At 42.9% G+C, this 18769-nt stretch overlaps 1 protein-coding gene across 5 annotated transcripts in view; it reads left to right on the top strand.

Moving 5' to 3' along the window:
* The first annotated feature begins 9235 nt into the window (after positions 1-9235).
* The window catches only part of LOC134617626 (disco-interacting protein 2 homolog C), a 207377-nt gene continuing 197843 nt past the window's right edge, over positions 9236-18769 (top strand). For all 5 annotated transcript variants that reach the window (XM_063462935.1, XM_063462933.1, XM_063462934.1 and 2 more), the window contains exon 1: positions 9236-9468. In XM_063462935.1, the coding sequence (XP_063319005.1) occupies positions 9390-9468 (79 nt within the window). In that variant the 5' untranslated portion in view covers positions 9236-9389. The remainder of the gene's footprint in view (positions 9469-18769) is intronic.

The raw sequence follows: 18769 nt of genomic DNA, 5'->3' as shown, positions 1-18769 counted from the left end.
CAGGGGGGGTGGGGGGGTGGGGATAAAAACCTTGTAATTGCAAATCTAGTCAATACTGTATTAAATATGTGCACTTTGAAGTGTGTGCTTTGCTTGTACAGATGTAAATACTCAGAAAAATATAAGAGGTACCTTAAAATGATTATAAAAATATATTGATCCTTGTTAACTATAATGTCGCTATCGAGCTGGATGTAGAATATAAAAGAAAAAAAAAGACGTGATGTCGTGCGTTCGGAAATATTTTTCTTTAACTACTATTGTTTTTCAGTTTGGGTGTGCTGAGTTTGATTCCTGCTCCGCTCTGCAGCGTGAGCAGATCATTTATTGTATTTTTTTTGTTTTTGTTCTTTCATTCCTTTTTAAACTTTTGCTGTGGGTTCGGTCGCACCTGGATGCTCAGGTGCGACAGTAACCCCGCCCTCCCTGCCCTCCCTCTCCTCTGCGTTCACAGTCTGTGGTTCCGACAAAGCCGAGTGTCCACCGGCATCCTCTTTGAAGCTCTGGCTTCTTTTTCTTTCACTGATTACAGTTGATTTATGGGGAGTTTTCCTCACAGTGTGTTTGCTTTTTGGACAGTCTGAATGAAGCTTTTTAGCAAAACAAACAAAAACAAAGCACTACATGTTGGATATTTACTCTGTTTTTGCCATTGTTGAGTACTCTGCTAACAATGCCAAAAGATGAGACGTGACATGAAAGCTGCAGCTAAAGGCATTAATGCAAAACTTTAGGTAACACTAATACTTAAGATGAGATGTTCATGCATATGCAGCTCAATAGGCTATAATCAAACTGCACTGTGTCCACATTGGTCGGGCAGCATGACTAGACTGCAGCTTTTATTTGAGAATATTAGAAATCCTCGTTCCGGTTCCAAATATCCACCAACTCTGCTTAACAACGAGCATCTGAGGGCTTATTTTATCGGTTTTTGTCTCATGAGCTCAAACTCTATTTTCTCCTTTCTGTCCATATTTTAGGATGAGTGAGTATCACAGTTTTGGGGGAATCAGATTTCAGGAAATCAAAAGTCTGAGACCAGGAAGCGATGAAGCTAGGTTAGCAGAAAAACACTGGACGCCTGGCTCTGTTATGTTTTAAATCTGTTTCTTTAAATTTCACTAGTCAACACATTTGATTTTTGCACGTACACCAGTTTAAATGTGCGGAAAAATAAATAGAAACCAAATAAATGGCACATTTCTGTTGTTAGTCAGTGAACAGCACATAAAAAAGGCAACTAAACCTCACAAATCTTTTTGTGTGGCAGACCCCGTGCATCGGATTATTGGTTCTTACGTGTTTTGTTAGATAAGCCATTTTTTGGTTTGTTTTTTCCAAACAGAGCCACGTGCTTTATTATAAAGGACAGGCAAATACCCAAAATACATTTTTTTTTAAAATTAAGTTTTGTTTTCATAGAACAGCTAAAAGCTTTCCTGCAAAGGACTAAGCTTCAGTTTTAAAACAGTAATAGTTTTGCTAGACGTCGTTTCTCAGATTTAGTGTTTGTTTCACTGGTTTTTGTGCTCGGCCCTGTCATACACCTGTTTCTTAGAGCTTTGTAACTGATTTTTGGATTTATCTGTGATAAATCACAGCGTTCCGATTGTACCGACCTGCACAGTTAGAGCCAGAGATGATCTTGAAAAGCTATTCAACTTCCTCTTTACCTAAAACTGAACAAATTTTGCTGCAGACCAACAGGGGGCGCCCTGAGTGAACCGGAGTGAATGAAGCAGGTTTTGTAGTTTTCACAATCATTGATAAATTGTCAGATTAGAAATAAAACAATTGGTGGGCTTTTAGACTGTGCCCCAAAATTCCGGCGTTCGAATCCTTTCAGATTGACTGGATTTACGACAGGAAACACTCTTTTGATGGTTTCAGTTTTCACACAATAATGAGATGTTAGAAGTGTAGATGAGCCACAGTGGAAACGTCAGTGTGCGTAAAATAAGCAGCTGGTCGTGGTGATGCCATCAGGATACCATCGAGGTGGTTCATGCTCCACTGATGTCTCTGGCAGAAAGGCATTTTACTACAGTCGGAAACCTGTAAAAATCTAAAAATTGAGCTTTTATTAATCATTTCAACCACTTCTGTCAGAAACATGGTGAAGAAAAATGTTTACTGGAAGTTCAGAGAGTGGGAGGAGTGGAGTATTTCGAAGTCTGCTGATAGAGATCCTGTGCATGGTAAAGCTGTTCAAGTCCAATCTGACCAACTTCTGCAAATGTTGTATTCTCGGTTTATCCATTTCTCTGTGCGTTTGGGTCGGGGTCCAGTAATCTGGTCTGATTTCATTTGGTAAGCATTTCAGATGCTGGACAGAAAACCAGAGCTTTTCAGACAGAAATCAATAAAAAGAAAGCCTGAACCATCGAAGCTGACCATCAGCAGCTAAACTGACTTTGATGTACCATCGGGCGGATGCTGGTTTGCTGAAAAGGGGGATTCTTGGTGGACACTTCTTGGTTTAGTCGAGGCGATGTGATGTGTGACGCCCATCAGAAGCTTCCCAGTGAAGCACATCTTGAACACTCGGCACTTGAGATGGGGGATTATTGCAGCCTGCCGCCAGGTGACGACAACTCTCGGGCCCTTGGATTGTGCATTTCGTTAAAAAAAAAAAACAAGGCGACTCGTTGGAGTCGTCATTGCGGCTGTTGGAGCTAAAAGTTTCCCGCCCAGGTGTCGATGTGAGCGCGAGACATCCAAGGAGCCAAAAACCATTCGACCTGCTCTGTGCAGTTTTGTTTTTATCTCTTCAGATTAATGTTTGTGACTTCTTGTTCATGTTCATCAGCTCCAAGGTTTCCTCTCCTGAGAAATAAATGTACAAATGTTTTGTTTTTTTCCTATGTGCTTTTTTTGTTTTTTGTTTTTTTTTTGGGGGGGGGGGGGGGGGGGGGGGGTAAAAGGCTCAACTGGAATGAGAGTAGTTTACCTTGTCCAGAGCGATGTTTCTCACGTACAGTACATTTAACACGCAGGTTGAGATGTCTGTTAAAACCATTTGATCACATGTGGACTGCAGTTCGATGTGGCAAAGAAAACCAATAACCGTGCCATTATACAACAGTCGTTTTTGTCTTGGCTGGGCAGTTTAACCTGTACATACATAGCTGAGCGCTTACCGTCTCGGGCTTTTATTTTTGTTTTTTACTTTAAGATGTGATTTTCCTGTTACTGGAAGCCTGGAGACACCTTCAGTTTGACACCAGTGACTGTAGGAGCGTTTTTCACGCGGTGTAACTTGCGGTGGATCCCCCGCCTGAGGTCGAGGCGTCTTCTGCCTCTGGTGGCCTCGAACTTTGAGAATACAAACTGGGCATCTCTGAACTGTGAATGTGTGCATGTGTGGAATAAAATAAAATGTACCACCCAGCTAATCCAGGCCGATGCAAAAGTGACTCTTTCCACAAGCGCGGTACCTCAGACTGGATGGTACCGCTTTCAAAGGGATCTCTTATTCTGGCGGGAAAGACACCGCGAGCTCCTCGCGCCTCTTCAGTCTTGCCGGCGTTCATCCAGATGGTCAGCGGTGGCATTTTTGAAGGAGCTCCCTTTTCCTCGTGGACTTCTGCATGGAGCGTCACACTTCATATCAGCCTGTTGGTCGCCTCAGACCTCCTTCCTGTTCGTCCATTTTGACAGTGCCATTTTTTTTTCTTTTGGGGTTTTTTTGTTTGGTTTTTTTTTTGTTTTTTCCCTCCACGAGGGTTGCATCTTGTCGTTTAAAAAAAAAAAAAAAGAAAAGAAAAAAAGACCCCTTTGTGTTTTTGTGTTTTCATTTTGTTTTTCAAAGATGTATAACAATGAATGCACATCAACTGACTGGAAAAGGACTCTATGAACTCACTGTGGTTTAACTCATTAACACTCTTACCATGCTACGCTAACAGCTGTGGACAATCGACGACTCCACCGTGTTGGGGTTTGGACAGATAATTTTGCCTAACGACACCTTTAACAGACGTGGAATGGAGGTTTGCGATCAAGAGGGCTTCTCTCTATTTTTTTTGTTTTGTTTTTTTTGTTTGTTTTTGTTAATTTTTTTTTGTTTGGGTCTTTTCTTCCATCGAGACTGGAATCAAGCGTACATGTCAGCTATAGATAATTTAAGTTACTCTTGTGTCATGATGTAAACTGTCTAATTTGGAGAAAAAAAATGTAGCTTACTGAAAAATAAAGATTTAGGCACTGTTGAGGAGCTGCCGTGTGATTTTTTTCTTTCTTTCTTTCCAAAAGATCTTTCCAAACCTCTCTTGTTAGTTTCTGTAATTATGGAACAACTACAGTCAATATAGAGAAAAATTACACCAAGTTCTTCCCCGTGAGAGGGAAAAAAAGTGGAAAAACCTCAATACATTTTTAAGCAATACCTTGCAAAAAAAATCTGATTGCCTTCAGGATGTAAAGTTCAAAGTGGCACTGTTATATTGTTATAAGCATCAATATGCATCACTCAAAACCAGCTGTTTGAACAATGCAATCCAGTATAGAAAGAAAATATCTCTTTGTTGCTGCCAAGTTTTGGCTTTTGGGAGAACTTTTAGAAAAGCCTGATTGTAATAATTCGCAGTAGCAAAGAAATGTGAAATGCACAGAGTCGTTTTCAAGCATTACTCTGAAATGAGGATGTTTCCAGTTTTAGAAATATTGTGGTAAAACAGTGATACATTTGTTTGATGTGACGGACATATCCTGGTGTAAAATGACTGGAGCTAACGCCATCGAGAGTAAGTATCTGTTTAACCAAATAAGGTTTTTAAATCCATAAAAATCAGTTTTAATTGATTGACTGGAAATCCCAACCATCACTTTAATGATTCTCAGTGGTGGGGAAGGGGGCAGCAAATTTTGTGGGGTGGCCGGAGCCCCCTTTGGTGGCACCCCTGCATGAAGGTCTTTAAGAAGTGGCTTTAGTTTAATTTGTCATCTTTATGTCACAGGTAAATTGGGTTTTATCTGCATAGCAATGGAAATTATATTAATAATATAAACAAACAACACTTGTCTTTCAATTGAAAACACTTAAGATGTTGTATCTTTTGAACTAATCTTATCTAGACTTCGAACCACGCGGCCAACTGAGCTGCTTTATTAAGCCAAAAAGGTGAAAAGTGCGTGCAGTCATGAATAAAGACTGAAGAGTTGAGTTTGACAGGATGGGCTGTACCGACCAGCATGTTCCCATCTTATCCCCCTGTGGTTAGTTAACTTCTCACTTCCTGTTAGTTACTCGTCTCTAGTGTCTGGTGTTTAGTTTTGCTTTCCTCCCCCGTCTCAGTGTCTTTGATCATCTTCACCTGGGTCTCGTTACCCTCCTGTGTCCCCGCTTATCCTTTTCTCTAGATCCAGTGCGGTCTTCCCATTTTTGTCTCAGCGTTTGTCGTCATCCCCATGTGTTGTGAAGTATTATGGTTTAGGTTTGCGTCTTAATTTCATGGAGTTAATTCTGAATAAACTTTTTTTCTTCATCTGCCTGCCCGTGAGTCTGTATTTGGGTCCCTTTGCCGGAAATCCATGACCAAAGTCCTGCAGGAAGAAACGCTACATAGTGGGCTATAATCTCCACATAAATACTATTTTTAAATAACTGGATGTCATGTAACTTTTAAACTGCTCAGTTAATTCTGCCGTCTATATTATATTATTATAACGCTGACAGTAGCAGAGAAGTTGTTAGGAGCTTTAAAACAGAAGATATACCAGCGAAGAAATGTTTAGATTTTCACAAAGTAACTGAAACATTTTGAAGTTATTTACAAAAAGATGTGACACTGTGTCGCTCCATTAATGGTGATTGAATAAAGTATCACCTGGATGCTTTGTTCCATTAAAAATGATGAAAACAAACCCTGTTTCTGTACTCCTCTGTTCTCTGTTGTTGGTCTTCTTTTTTATTTTGAGCTCCATTTCTGGATACGGCTGTGAGGAGCATCCATAACGAGTTTAAAACAAGCTGCCTTTGATTGGTTAAGTAAATGTCCACATACTGTGAGTTAAAAGCATCTGGGCTTTAGGAAGATCCTCTGCATCTTTGTACAGATGAGAGTGGAAAGCCACAAGATGGCAGCATGCTCACAGAGGACCACCTCCTTTTTCTCAGCTCTGTCCTGTCAGATGAGGATGATTACAAAGAAACAAGCACTTTATTTTTTTTTATCCAGCTATGATTCATGGTTATTACACAGAAACGACTATAAATATTTCCAGATATTTTTATTGCTCATACTAAAATTGTTTAGTCTGATGTTCACGACTGGATGCCAACATTAGCATGCTCTAAGTCAGCCTGCAGGTAGATAAATGTGATTAGGAAGGACTAAGCTCACTACAAAATAAATAATTTGCTTACATCCATTTCTTATACATTTGTTGTATGGATATCATGCAGTGATGATGCTCTAATTAGTGGATAACATAGACTGTATATAAAAGATGTAGCTTACAGGCTACAGCCATCAGTGATTTAAAAAAAAGAAGTCAGACTGTATATAAATCCTTTTTTTTTTTTAAACAGACATGAAAAATCAAGGCTGGATATACTGAGAACACATCGGATGTGGGCGTGGCTGTGACCACCAGAGTTTATTGTATCCACTAGAGGCGCTGCAGCATTATGCATATCGAGGTTCCCATCATTTGAAAAATGAACATCATGTTGTATCCAATAAAGTTTGGAACTAGCGACTGAGACCATAAACTCATGAGGAAAATGTCCTGAGGTCACAGAGAGGTCCCCTCAGATGATTTAATGATTCACAGAGTAAAGGATCCAAACACAGGCCACAGGAGACCAGGGTAAAGTCCAAAATCTAAACCTGTAATCAGAGTCTGAGGTCACAGTCAGGTGGGCAGTCGAGCATCCATGAAGCAGGAGAGAGCATGATGAAGGACAAACTGGAACCAGGAAAACACCTGAAACATGAGAAATTTCTGAAAACTTTCACCGCAAGTAGAAACGATGATTTGGCAGGTGACTGAAGAAAACAGGGGAATTTATATACTGTGGAGGGTGAACAGGTCATTGAATACAGGTGGAACTAATGAGAATTACAAAGGAGGAAAAACCATAGACTGCGGCTGTAACACGCATTACTTTTGAAGCCTCAGTTTCTGCATTTTGGCCACTGCATTGCTGTTTTTTTTGTTAAGCTGGAAGTGACTTCATGTGGATGGGATTACTCTATCTTGCTGGTTTTGCATGCTGCATCCATAATGGGCTTGGGTGCAAAGCACAGACACAGATACCTGCTAATTTGTGCAAAGTAACCAAATAATAATCTGAATTTCTGTCATCGAAGCTGAAACACAAACTTATTAGGTGATCTATATCACAAAACAAGGTCAGGACTGTGTGCAAGCCAGTCAAGTTGTTCTACACCAAACTCGATCATCCACGCCTTTATGGACCTTGCTTTGTGCACTGGTGTGCAGCCATATTGGAACAGGAAGTGGCCATCAGTCCCCAAACTGTTCCCTCAAAGTTGGGAGCATGAAATTATCCAAGATGTCTCGATATGCTGGAACTAAGGCTGAGGCCAACTCCTAAAAACAACTCCACACCACAATCCCCCGATTATTCAGTCAGACAAGTCCCGTTCCCCTGGCATCTGCCAAACCCAGACTCTTCCATTGGATTGCAGGTTGTAGAAGTGTAACTGGTCCCTCTAGAGAACACCTAACATTACAGTAAGTTGGTGACCTGTGTGCACTATATGCCTCAGCATCCGCTGATCCCGCTCTGTGATTTTACGTGACCTAGCACTTAGAGTTGCTTCCACTGAATTCACCTTTTCACTTTCCACCTGAATTTAACGGTTCGGTTGGGTGACTGAGTACTTTTGAATATAATGTACCATTAAGCTCCATCTGCCGTCTTTTTCCTATATGTAATTTTCTGATTGAGTGGGATATCACTGAGATATCTCTGCTGCACCTAAATAAACATTCACCTAGCAGACTTTAAATGAATGAATGAGTGATTAAATTTCACTGAGATAAAACAGAAAACAAACGATCAAAACGTGTTTCAGCTGTGATAATCTTTCTAATTAACTCTTCTTTGATCTCTGTTCTGCATCGCAGCCTCGCAGACTACTTGTTCAAAAGCACATGAACTACAGCTGACATTTATCCATCTTATCAATTAACATAAATTACACAGTCAGGTTAACAGATTGTGTGTGCCTGTGCGTGTGAGAGAGAGAAAGTGAATGTGGCGCCCTCTACCGGTGTGTTGTTCATGGTGTGAAAATATTAAGCAGCACTTTATGTTTTCATTTTAACTCCTGAAACTTTGACTGAAAATCGATCATAATAAAAATACTGATTCCTGTGAGTTCAGTCGTGGATCTTTAGGATCACCTAAAGGGAAATTGTGTATGTGAGGCGCGTGAAGGCGGCAATAATTAACAGGTGTGAGACAGGAAGAGGACAAAATCCGCATTCAAAATAAAAGCACAACACTGGGGTTTGGATCTTTTGAATTTATTCATCTTCCAAAGTTGTTTCAAAAATAATTTACTCTTACTAGCTATCAACATATATCCAATATTTTTAGCAATGCATCATATTGTTTACTTTTAACAGACACACACTGGTGAACCGTAACTTGTCAGTATAAACGAGGTAAGCAGTGAGAACAAACAGTAGAAAAAGGAGAATGTTTAAAATAAACAGTCAAAATCTCCAAAATATATATCTATAAAATCAGTCAGTAAATAAAATGCATTTCAATGTCTCAGTTTAAAAATAATTACATAACCATTCTGATGCCTTTCTTTGAGTGTTTTAACTAAATTCAGATTTTTTTTTTACCTGGATTGCTCTTGCTTTACCTATTTTTATTTAAAATAAGGAAACAAGCAACTAAATATATAAACCTGCTTTTATAGTAATATAACATTTTATAACATACTTTATTCTGAAAATTAAATTAAAACAAAAATAAAAATCCAAGTACCACAAAAGTAAAATTGATTTATGTTTTAATCTATAATTTATTAGCTCGTAACTTTTAGTTAAAGCCAGCCTGTGAGTCTGATTTACTCAGGTTTAAATTTGGAGGGTGTGAGAGCCACAGGCAGCGGTCTCGACCAATGACTGGGGAAAACAGTTGTTTTCTACAGTCATTGGTCTTAACGCTGTGATCTTATTTTGAAAATACAGGTTCCGGTAGCAGCTCTGCAGCGTTAGCTGTAGCTTGATGCTGGTTTGCGGAGAACGCGCAGAGCCGCTGCCGCACACGGAGCGACGCTGACGGACTCGCTGTGACTGACTTTGGATTTTTGTGGTTTGTGGAGCAGCGTGGGGACTGAAAACAGGGAGAAAGAGCCGGAAAACAGATATTTAAGTCGGTTTGGAACGGCGGAATGGCGGACCGGGACCCGGTGCCGCTTCCTGCGGAGGTGCGGGCCAAACTGGCCGAGCTGGAGCTGGAGTTATCCGAGGGTGAGTACTTGGGTTTCACCGCGGAGATCGGCGGCTCTGCCGTGGCTCTGCTGCTGTTGCTGCTCTGGGACTGTTTGTCCTTGCTGAGTTTGAAGTGCTAGGAGGAAAAGTGCTGAGCTCCAACAAGTTCAAGTGCATGTCTGTTCACACGCACACATGCTGCCACAATGACTGCTTTGACTGATCTGGATTTGGATGCAGGAGATGTGGCAGTCAAATGGAAACAGAGCTGTCACTGGCTGTGGACAGACTACAGTGCTGTTAGGGTGTTCTTGGATTTAAGGGAGATCATTGCAGGTTCACTCCCCCAAACTGACACATAACGTCACCTGACTCCAGGTATCATGGGAATAATACAGGTAATAGATAAACATCCCATAAAGTGCTCTGGATGAACTGGAGTGGCTGCTGTGCACCAGAGCTCCACAGTATTGTTGCAGTGAAGCCTGCAGGGCTCCTCATTATTGATAAACTGTTGATTATCTGAAGGAGTTCATCAATCCTTACTCTACATAGTGTCCCAGAGTCCAAGCACAGCCACTTTACAGTCAGCATTTACCTTTGAATCCAGCTGTACATCACCTTTTAACACTTAACTGCTTTATTTTGTCTGCTCAGGTTTTCAAAAATTCCCTACAATAATTCCCCAGAGTCAGGTGACGTCTCCAAAATCCACACACATGCACGCTGCTCTGCTAATTCCTGATAAAAATCAAAGAATATGTGTCATTTTTACCCCTAATCTGTTGATCTGTGCATGAATCTTTCCATCACGGCTGATAAACAACCCATAAAGTGCACTTTGAAGCCTCACTGGAGCGCAGGAGGCACACAGCAGCCTGCTGTGGGGATATCCTGGGAATTCTGTGGAGGTTTGTGTTTGGGTTTGTCAGTAGGAAAGTTGTCGTCAGAGAGGTTTTGTTATAAAATCCCGTTGAGCAGAGCCCTGCACGCTGCTTAGATGGTGCACAGGCAGCATGCAGCTGTTAGGAGACACACTTTTCACATGACACACCGCAGCCAGGCAGCCTTTTCTCCAGAGGGGCGATGAATGATTCCCATTATATTCCTGCGCCCCCCAATAACACTACAGCATGCTATATCGGGTTGTTTCGCAAGATACTGAAATGCAGCTTGGGTATTGATTTTCTCATTAGCCCCCCTCACCACCACCTCCACCTCCTTCCTCCTTGTTCTTCTTCTACTTCAGATTGATATGTCACATTGCTGCAGACTCACTCTCAGCCTGGAGAGTATCATAGTGTCATATTTCAGCTTCCTGCGAGCAGTGTTTTCCCTGCTTCTCTCCGAGTCTTTGGAGGCTTTGTGGGGCTCGGCCATGTATGGAGAAAGAAAACGGCACAGAGGAAGAGGGAGGGAGGGAGGGGAAGAGATTGTAACAGCTGACTCTGAATGCACACATCGCATTTTAATGTTTCCACCGCTGCTGCTGTGAACGCTGAAAAGATGAGACAAGAAGTGGTGATGAAGAGGAGGGATGGATGGGGCGGGGAAGGTGGCACGTATGAACCGCCAACTCGGCGTTCCTCCAGTGTAAACAAGTGCGTCTCTGGGAAACGGGGTCAATATTTACATGCTTTGCTGATGGCACGAGAGTGCACGGTGGCGGCGGATGCAAAGCTTCCCCGCGTCCTGCAGACTTTGACCTAATTTTTCAATTTCCACGCATCATCCCTCCTCCATGCTTTGAAGCCTCTCGCCTCGGGGGAGTGGGGCGGGGATTTGGTGGCAGAAAACGCCGTTGTCAGCACTCAGGTAAAGGCAGAGCTTCACAGGGACCTCGTATCCTGCTGAAGAGCCCTTGAGCAAGGCAGTACACCCTCTTGTTTCCCCCCTAACTGTCATCAGGTGGTGGGAAGCATCTTCAAAGTGCTGCAGGTGATGGAACAAACATCCCCTTTATACACTGCATGAAACTGTTCTCTGAGGAAGTATGAGGATAATGGATCATATACCTGGAGGATGAGTGCCTTGCTCATGGGCACAAAGTTCCTGTGAAGCTCTGTCGACACCTGGATGCTCACAGTGATGACGATGGCAGCACAAAGCAAAAAACATAACTTCAGCTTTTTCTCTCAGCCTGCCTCTCTGCTCAAACCCTACCAACATTTCCTACATTTCCCAGAATTCCCTCTGTTCTGAGCGCCTTCAGGGCACGGGTGTGAACTTGAGAATGAATTTTAAAGCCTGCTGGGCGGACGCTAGAGTGAGCAGCATGGTGAATAGTTGTGATTGAGATAAAAGAGGATGCGACCTCTCACTCGGACGCTGACCTATCGCATCGTTGCAGTGCATCCTGGGATAGCTGGGGCTCTTAGTGGTCTGTAGTTTCTGGAGGAGACCGTCTGGGTGTGGCACAAATGTGGCATGTTTTAATAATAATAACTTTATTTATCAGACTTGGAGAAAATAGAAGCTTGACTGACTTCTCCCCAGTCTGAGTTTAAGAGCACCGCTTTCGTTTTGCTGCTGGATCTGATTTTGGAGAAGCAGGGCTGGGAAACCAATGTCGCAAACACCCTCACCCTGCAGGTCTGCAGCCTGGACCCGGTCCTCACAGAGACAGACACTCCCGCTGAAACACACAACCCCGCGCTCGTCGTGCAGCTGCAGACTGACGGGCTGTCCTCAGCTAATCTGGCTGCTGGCTGAATATTAAGCTCTGCAGTCCAGCCCAGATAACAAGCTGTCCATCCCAACACACTGCAGATTACACACACACACACACACACCAGGCTGACCTCAGCTGCTCTGCATTGCTCGTGCATTGTTGTCTCTGCTGTAGTTTTGATGCAGATTTAGGTTTGTTTCCGTTTTCTTTCATTACGCGCTGCCCCAGCCGCCAGGAGGGCACATGCCAGTCAGCGCTTTGGGCATCTCGTCGCCTGTAAACAAACCAGGAAACATTAAACGCATCATTTCTCAGTCCAGTTTTTGGAGTCTACCTTTGCTCAGATTTGCTCCTGGTTCTCCTGCTTTGTCCCAAAGTCCAAAGACGTGCACATCAGATTAATTGGTTATAGGAAATTGTCTCCAGGTGTGAACAAATAAAACCCAAACTGAACAAAGAGAAACAGACTTTTTCCACTTTTGCCACATTGTCTCAAACTTACTCTCCTTGTCATCAAGGAGAGGGCGATTGTTTCCATTAGAAAGATTCCAAAATTAAAATCCTACCAATCTTCTCGGGCTGGGACATCCAGCTTTTCCCGCAGCTACACAATTAACGTTCCACATCCACAGTGTTTTTTTTATTTCTTTATTTTTTTGAAGTTTCCTGATTATCTAATAATTTTCACAGGTCTTTGACTCTCCTCTGTGCTGTCAGCCGTGTTGAACTGATACACGATGATGACTGTCTAATTAATTAATCAGCAGATAATTGAAGCTCTTACTTTGGCTGCAAACGTCCAGCTGCTCGCTGACCTGTTTGGGACGTTGGGTAAAAAAGTGAAAGGCTTCAGCTCGTCTTGTTTTAAACTAACAGCACGTTTTGTTTTTTAGATTTCAAAGGGGCGTGCTCGTGCAAAAGCGAGCTGCTTCATTGCTTTGTAAGTGTATTCATCTCATGGCAGAACGTATTGAAAGTTACTTCAGTGTCACATTTCATTGAATCAAGAAGTGAAACCCTTTGGCGAGCTTGGGCTGATGTTAAAACTGCTCTTGCTTCACTCACATCTGGTCCTGATAAGAGTTCTGTGTGAGACTTCGGCAGTCAGTCTGTTATTCTGAAGCGCTCACTCTTCCCTCTTTCTTTCTTTCCTGAAAGCTCGTTCTGTCCGTGGCTCAGCAGAAGCGCTTCCTCTCAGCTCTGATATTTGAAAAGGACTCCAGTGTTCCTTCTCTGTGATTTATCGCCCGTATTTCGACCCAAAGGCAACAGGTTTAACTGACAGAAGTGTGAATCCGAGCGTGAGCAGTCTTCTGGATCTGTAGGGCCGTTTCCCAGAATTCATCTCTTGGAAACGTGGGCCGCCTTGGTTCACGTGGTTTAAAGCAGATCTGAGGTCTGAGTGCTGTTTGGAGCTAGCACTGCGTGACTATCAGTTTTCCACAGGGCTCCGGTGCAGTTTACGGCAGTGCTTAAGGCTTTATGTCATCGCTGGTGAAGTCTTGAATAATTCAATCTGAAGAAACAGAGATCTGCATGTGCAGAATCGGCAGCTTTCTGGTTTCTGGGTGAACTCTGAGTTTGAAGGCTTTAGTGGCGTGCGGGTGCGAGCTTTCTGCAAGTGACCAGCAGAGGTGGAAGTCTTGGCCCAGATTTCACCGTCTGCAGTGAAAAGCCTGAAACGGTGGCTGTTTCCGCACATCGGCCGGTGGCTTCCCAGATTTTATTGACTGAATAATTGTTTTGTCCATAACACGAACGGTTAAAGAATCAATCATCCTGCAGCCGACTGATCCTTTTAACTGTACAGGGCAATTTCTTCCACCGTGATAATTATTATTGAGTTTCAGCCGCAGGTCTTTCGGTTTCTTCGCAGATGAGTTTGCTTCTCGGAGTTTGTCAGAACAGGATGTGATGTGACGTTTTTGGCAGATTTTCAGGAGCTTCCTGCTGAGTGACAGCGTCTGTGCAGAGATGGAGCTCTGATCCTTCTGACAGCTCGCTGTGAACCAAGATCTTCTGGGAAACGCCACTGCTGCGTCCAACCCGGCTTTCGCCTTTTGAGTAATTTGAGCAAATGTCAGCATCACAAAAAGAGAAGGCGGCGAGGAATGCACGCAAATAAACACGTTTTATGGTTTGTTTTTAAGAGCTGTGTGCAGAATGTCCAAAGACCGCAGATATTTATTTGATGAGCGAATCCTGGAGGTGTAGCTGCTGACTGTCCAGCTCGGTTCTCCTCTTCCTCTCGCCTTTTTGTTGCATTAACGAAGCTTAAAAAATCCCCCAAAAGGTAAACTGGAAATGTAAATGCTGTCACCCGGCTCAGATAAATGTCTCCTTCTCTGCGATTCTTTGAAAACGAGCTGATTAATTTTTCATGAAGCGCAGACAAAGATGTCATTTTCCTCCCTAACAGCCTGAAGTGAACCGTGGGATTTCTCAGTGTTAATAAAAGGCCACACTCTCTGAGCCTCCCGCCTCACAGTCTAATGTATTCAGCCGGTGACATTTTACTGAATCAGGTACAAGTTATGGACTAAAAACTGACACCTTTGCATTTTTCTCTCTCTCTCTTTGCCTGCAGCTTCACACGTCTTCTCTTTAATTTTCTTTAAACTTTCATTTTCTTTTATGCACAACTGCCAGAGATTCAGCTGGAGTTCACAAACTCTGACATGTGGCTAAAACGAATGAATTCAATAATGTGAGCTTCCATCAGAGCTGGCCGGGGGCCCGTTTCTGCTCTGCAGTCTGTAGTGATGCAACATGTGGTGCACACATACCTTTAGACAGAGGGATTAACTGTATATTTACCTGTATGTACTCAGATGGCAGCCTTAATCTGGACTCTATCATCTATCAGCATTTGCAGAGAGTTTTAGTTCCAGACTAACTGCACATTTAATCCCTGCGATGTTTCAATATAAGAAAAACAGCACATCTCAGTTTTTTCTACACGATAAAGAAAATCTAAAGAGATCTGTCAGCAGTGTAAAAATAACAGAAAACTGACTGTCTTGTAATTATCAAGCAGGAGGTTTGTGGGTTTTTTTTGGTTTTTTTTTCCAGAAAATATTCTATTTTATTTATTTATTTTTACTCTGGACACATTGTTAAAAAAAAAAAAACATTACAGAAATTTTTACAGCATATGGTGAAAAAACAGCAACTTCTCTGTCATGTAACTGTTTATCTGCTACTTCACTACTGTTCAGCACTGAGCAGAATTTGTAAAATGTATGAAAACACAGGTTCAAAATGTATGCCCTCTTCCAGACTTTCCAAAGATAGTCCATGGGCCGGATTGGAGTCTTTTTCTGGGCCGACTTTGGTCCCCGGACCTTATGTTTGACATAACCAACCTGATTAACCATTTCATTCGTTCCACATAAACTCTGTGTGTCCAGTTTGACTAATATCTGCTGGGATACTAAATGGACTAAAAACATTTGTCTCAGTGAGCTTCATCTGCTGAGATGATCACTGACAGAAGTGACGAGGCTCTGATGCCCAGGGAGGAGCCTGGAGCCCGTACCTCATTAATGTCTGCACTGCAGTTGACCACCTGCTGCAGAAGGTCTGAGATTCAATGCGTGGATGTTGCTCTGATTACTGCAACAGGTGGGCGCCGCAGCAGCAAGTGATGGCTTTACACTGGCGGTTAAAACCAGGTGTGGTCCGACCTTTGGACTGGAGACTGTAACAGACTCTGCAACGTAAAAATGAATCACACACACACCCCTTCAACGCTGACTGTGTGAATACTCGATGATTGCAGTGAAGTTTTAGGTCGAGATGTCTGCAGGAGGAGTTTTTTTTTTTTTTTTTTCACATCGCTGATGACACTGATGATGTTCATGTGGACTTGAGCGTTCTGATTGGGGCTTTTATGCTGTGATGACTTGATACGTTGCGTCCCTGATTTCTTTCTCGGAGTCAAACCAAAGTTGCTAATCTGAAATTTATTTAGCGGTTCAAGAAACAGATCGTCTCCATCCGACCCGTCACATCCAAAGGTCCCAAAAAGTAATCAGAGGGCTTCTTCATGTTGAGGAATCTGAACTCTGATGACTTTGCTGATGTTTGGCTAAATTAAAGTGTTTCATGAGTCACCTGTGCAGCCGCAGATGTTTAAAATTTGTTTTGGTGATATTTTCCTTGTAAACTTGTCAACATGCTTAAATTCATTTATCTAATGTGCAGCCTGTTTTATCTCAGTCAGTGTCCCCCCCCCCCCGTGTTTTATAAGATGGATAATACTGAGGGTTTTTTTTTTTTTTCATTGGCTTTTTAGCAAAAACAGAGTCAACTCAGCAGACTGTACATAAATGATGGAAGTAACAACTATGATATTGCTCATTTAAGTGCCGTTTTGAAGCATCCGTGTTTACATTTCCACTTTGTTTCTTTGGAGTCTGAAATGACTGTGTTCAGATAGCAGGGTGGTTATCATGATAAGGTATCAGGAAATGTTAGCAAGTGTATCCAGATGCATAGTTGTATCACATAGACACAGATAGCTGCTCTAGTGCTACACTATACATACACTTCATACATTTCAGCAGAATTCTCTGATAGTTGAGACCTTTTGTTCAGACTCCCAAGGTCAGGTAAAGCCTAGAAGATGGCTAACTGCTACAGGTAGCTAGGAGCTAGCTAACTGCCACATCTGTAAAAGTGCTTCAGGTGTTTAACTCTTTCCCCCATAAAGACGGCATTTGACCACCTCCCTTGTATAACGAGTTTTAGACCTCAGTGTGGATCATTAACGACGTGGTTTTGCAATCTTTTGAATAGTTTCTGAGTTTTTTGAAGGCTAGCTGCGCAGCCAAACACCACCCTCATTAACTTCTGATCCACAGTCATAGTCAAAGACCTGAAATGTGACAGAAACCACTGATTTCAGAGCAGAGCTTCAGCGGTTACTGCTAATAAACTTTGAAGGGTTGAAGAGTTCAGATTATTAATGATGGATGTGCTGAAAGTACTTTTCATATCAACTTTTCTGTCCTTTGTGCACTTTATCCGCTTCCAGGAACAGCATCTCTGCTGGTTTCGAGCAGCTTCTACCTCGTTGTTCATGATCTTAAAATCTTAAAAAACTGCTTTAGTTTGCTGCTATTCCACTCCTTCAGGTAAAGAAAGCTACTTGCACTATTCTCCTCGCTGTCATGTCACTTTAAGGGCTTCATTTTTCCCTCTCTGATGTTACATTTAGTCTGCGGTTCCTGTCAGCAGAGCTGAAACCACACATTCAACTTTTCAGAGATGAGACATAAATATCAGTCTGTGTTTGTGCAGTGGTCACAGTGTCTTCCCCTGCAACATAACATCTCACCTTTAGACCGGCAGTTGCCATAGAGATGTTATTTTCTCTCCTCCTTCCTGGGAGATTATGGCCTGTGGGGATGGAGGGAGGCAGGTTCTACCTTAGCGCGCGGAGCCTCTGTCACACGGCAGGGCCGTAAATTCATATTTGGTCTCTTCGTCGTCTCCCTCGAGCGATATGAACAGTGATTCAGGACTCCACACGTGCAGTCACTTGACGTAAATCTGCTGGCTGTCCTCGCTTGACTCCCGCCGGAGAAATATCCGCTGAAATTGCCTCTTTATTGCAGACGCGGCTGCTGTTAAAAACAGTCTCAGGCGGGCCGTCTGCGGCGAGCAGCACTTCAGATCCAGCGAGGTGACACGAGCCCGAGATGATCAGCCTGTCGAGCTGAGCAAACACAACGAATTTACAGCAGAGGAAATACTCCTCTAGGAAAGGAAAGACAGAAGTTGTTATTTTCTCATTCCTTTTTTATTTTTTCCCCCCTCCATAGTTTCAAAAGCCTGAAGGGTTATAAAACATAAAGCTCACTCGGCGCACAGGCGAGCACGTAAAAACTTTCCGCTCCGGGAAGAAAAACAAAATTAAAGTGATGTTTTCTTTCCCAAACAGCAGCGCTATCGATTCCCCAGAGCGTCGTCTTTACACACAAACACTTTTTTAGCTGAATGCAAATCATCTCTCTCCTCGTCCCCCAGTGGCCCTTTGTTGTTGTTCTTTATTAAAACGTGTTCTGGTGCTGGCGAAGGTCACAGAGAGACTTGCACAGAAGTGCATGCGTGACGTGAACGAACTAGAAGCAACGAACTTGCTTGTTGTTCTTTGAAACGGGCAACTTGGTGATGTGACGGCTCTTAAAAGTGTAAACGCATCAACAGAGAACTTGAATGAAAACACAAGGTTGACAGATACGGCTCCGCCTCCTCCTCTGTGCAGTCCGTCCACATGTTTGTCATCAGCTGTCATCCGAGAGGCGGGTGGCTTCTCGCAGGAGGCGGCCGCATAAATATTCATCTGGCCTCGCTGTCAGCATCGCAGCACAACAAATCTGAGGGCTGGAAATGTCAGCGGGTCGAGCGGGCGTTTGTTTCTGCCTGCTTTAGGTTGTCAGTTCTCGGCAGGCGGGAGGAAGACAGGTTGACGTCCGGTCAGAAAGCCGGCAGGAAAAGCAGATTGGGCTGCAGAGGCTGCCGAAGGCGATTTGCTTTATCGGTGTTGAGGTGGAATTAAGTGGGAAACTCGCTTTTTTCCAATTCAACTGAGTGCCGACTGTTGCTTGTCATTGTAGGCAGAATAACACGAGGCAACGTAAAAATAAGATGTTGAGACATTTC

Source organism: Pelmatolapia mariae, linkage group LG18, assembly GCF_036321145.2.
Source record: "Pelmatolapia mariae isolate MD_Pm_ZW linkage group LG18, Pm_UMD_F_2, whole genome shotgun sequence".
Taxonomy (NCBI): domain Eukaryota; kingdom Metazoa; phylum Chordata; class Actinopteri; order Cichliformes; family Cichlidae; genus Pelmatolapia; species Pelmatolapia mariae.
This window is presented reverse-complemented; position numbering and strand designations above follow the sequence as displayed.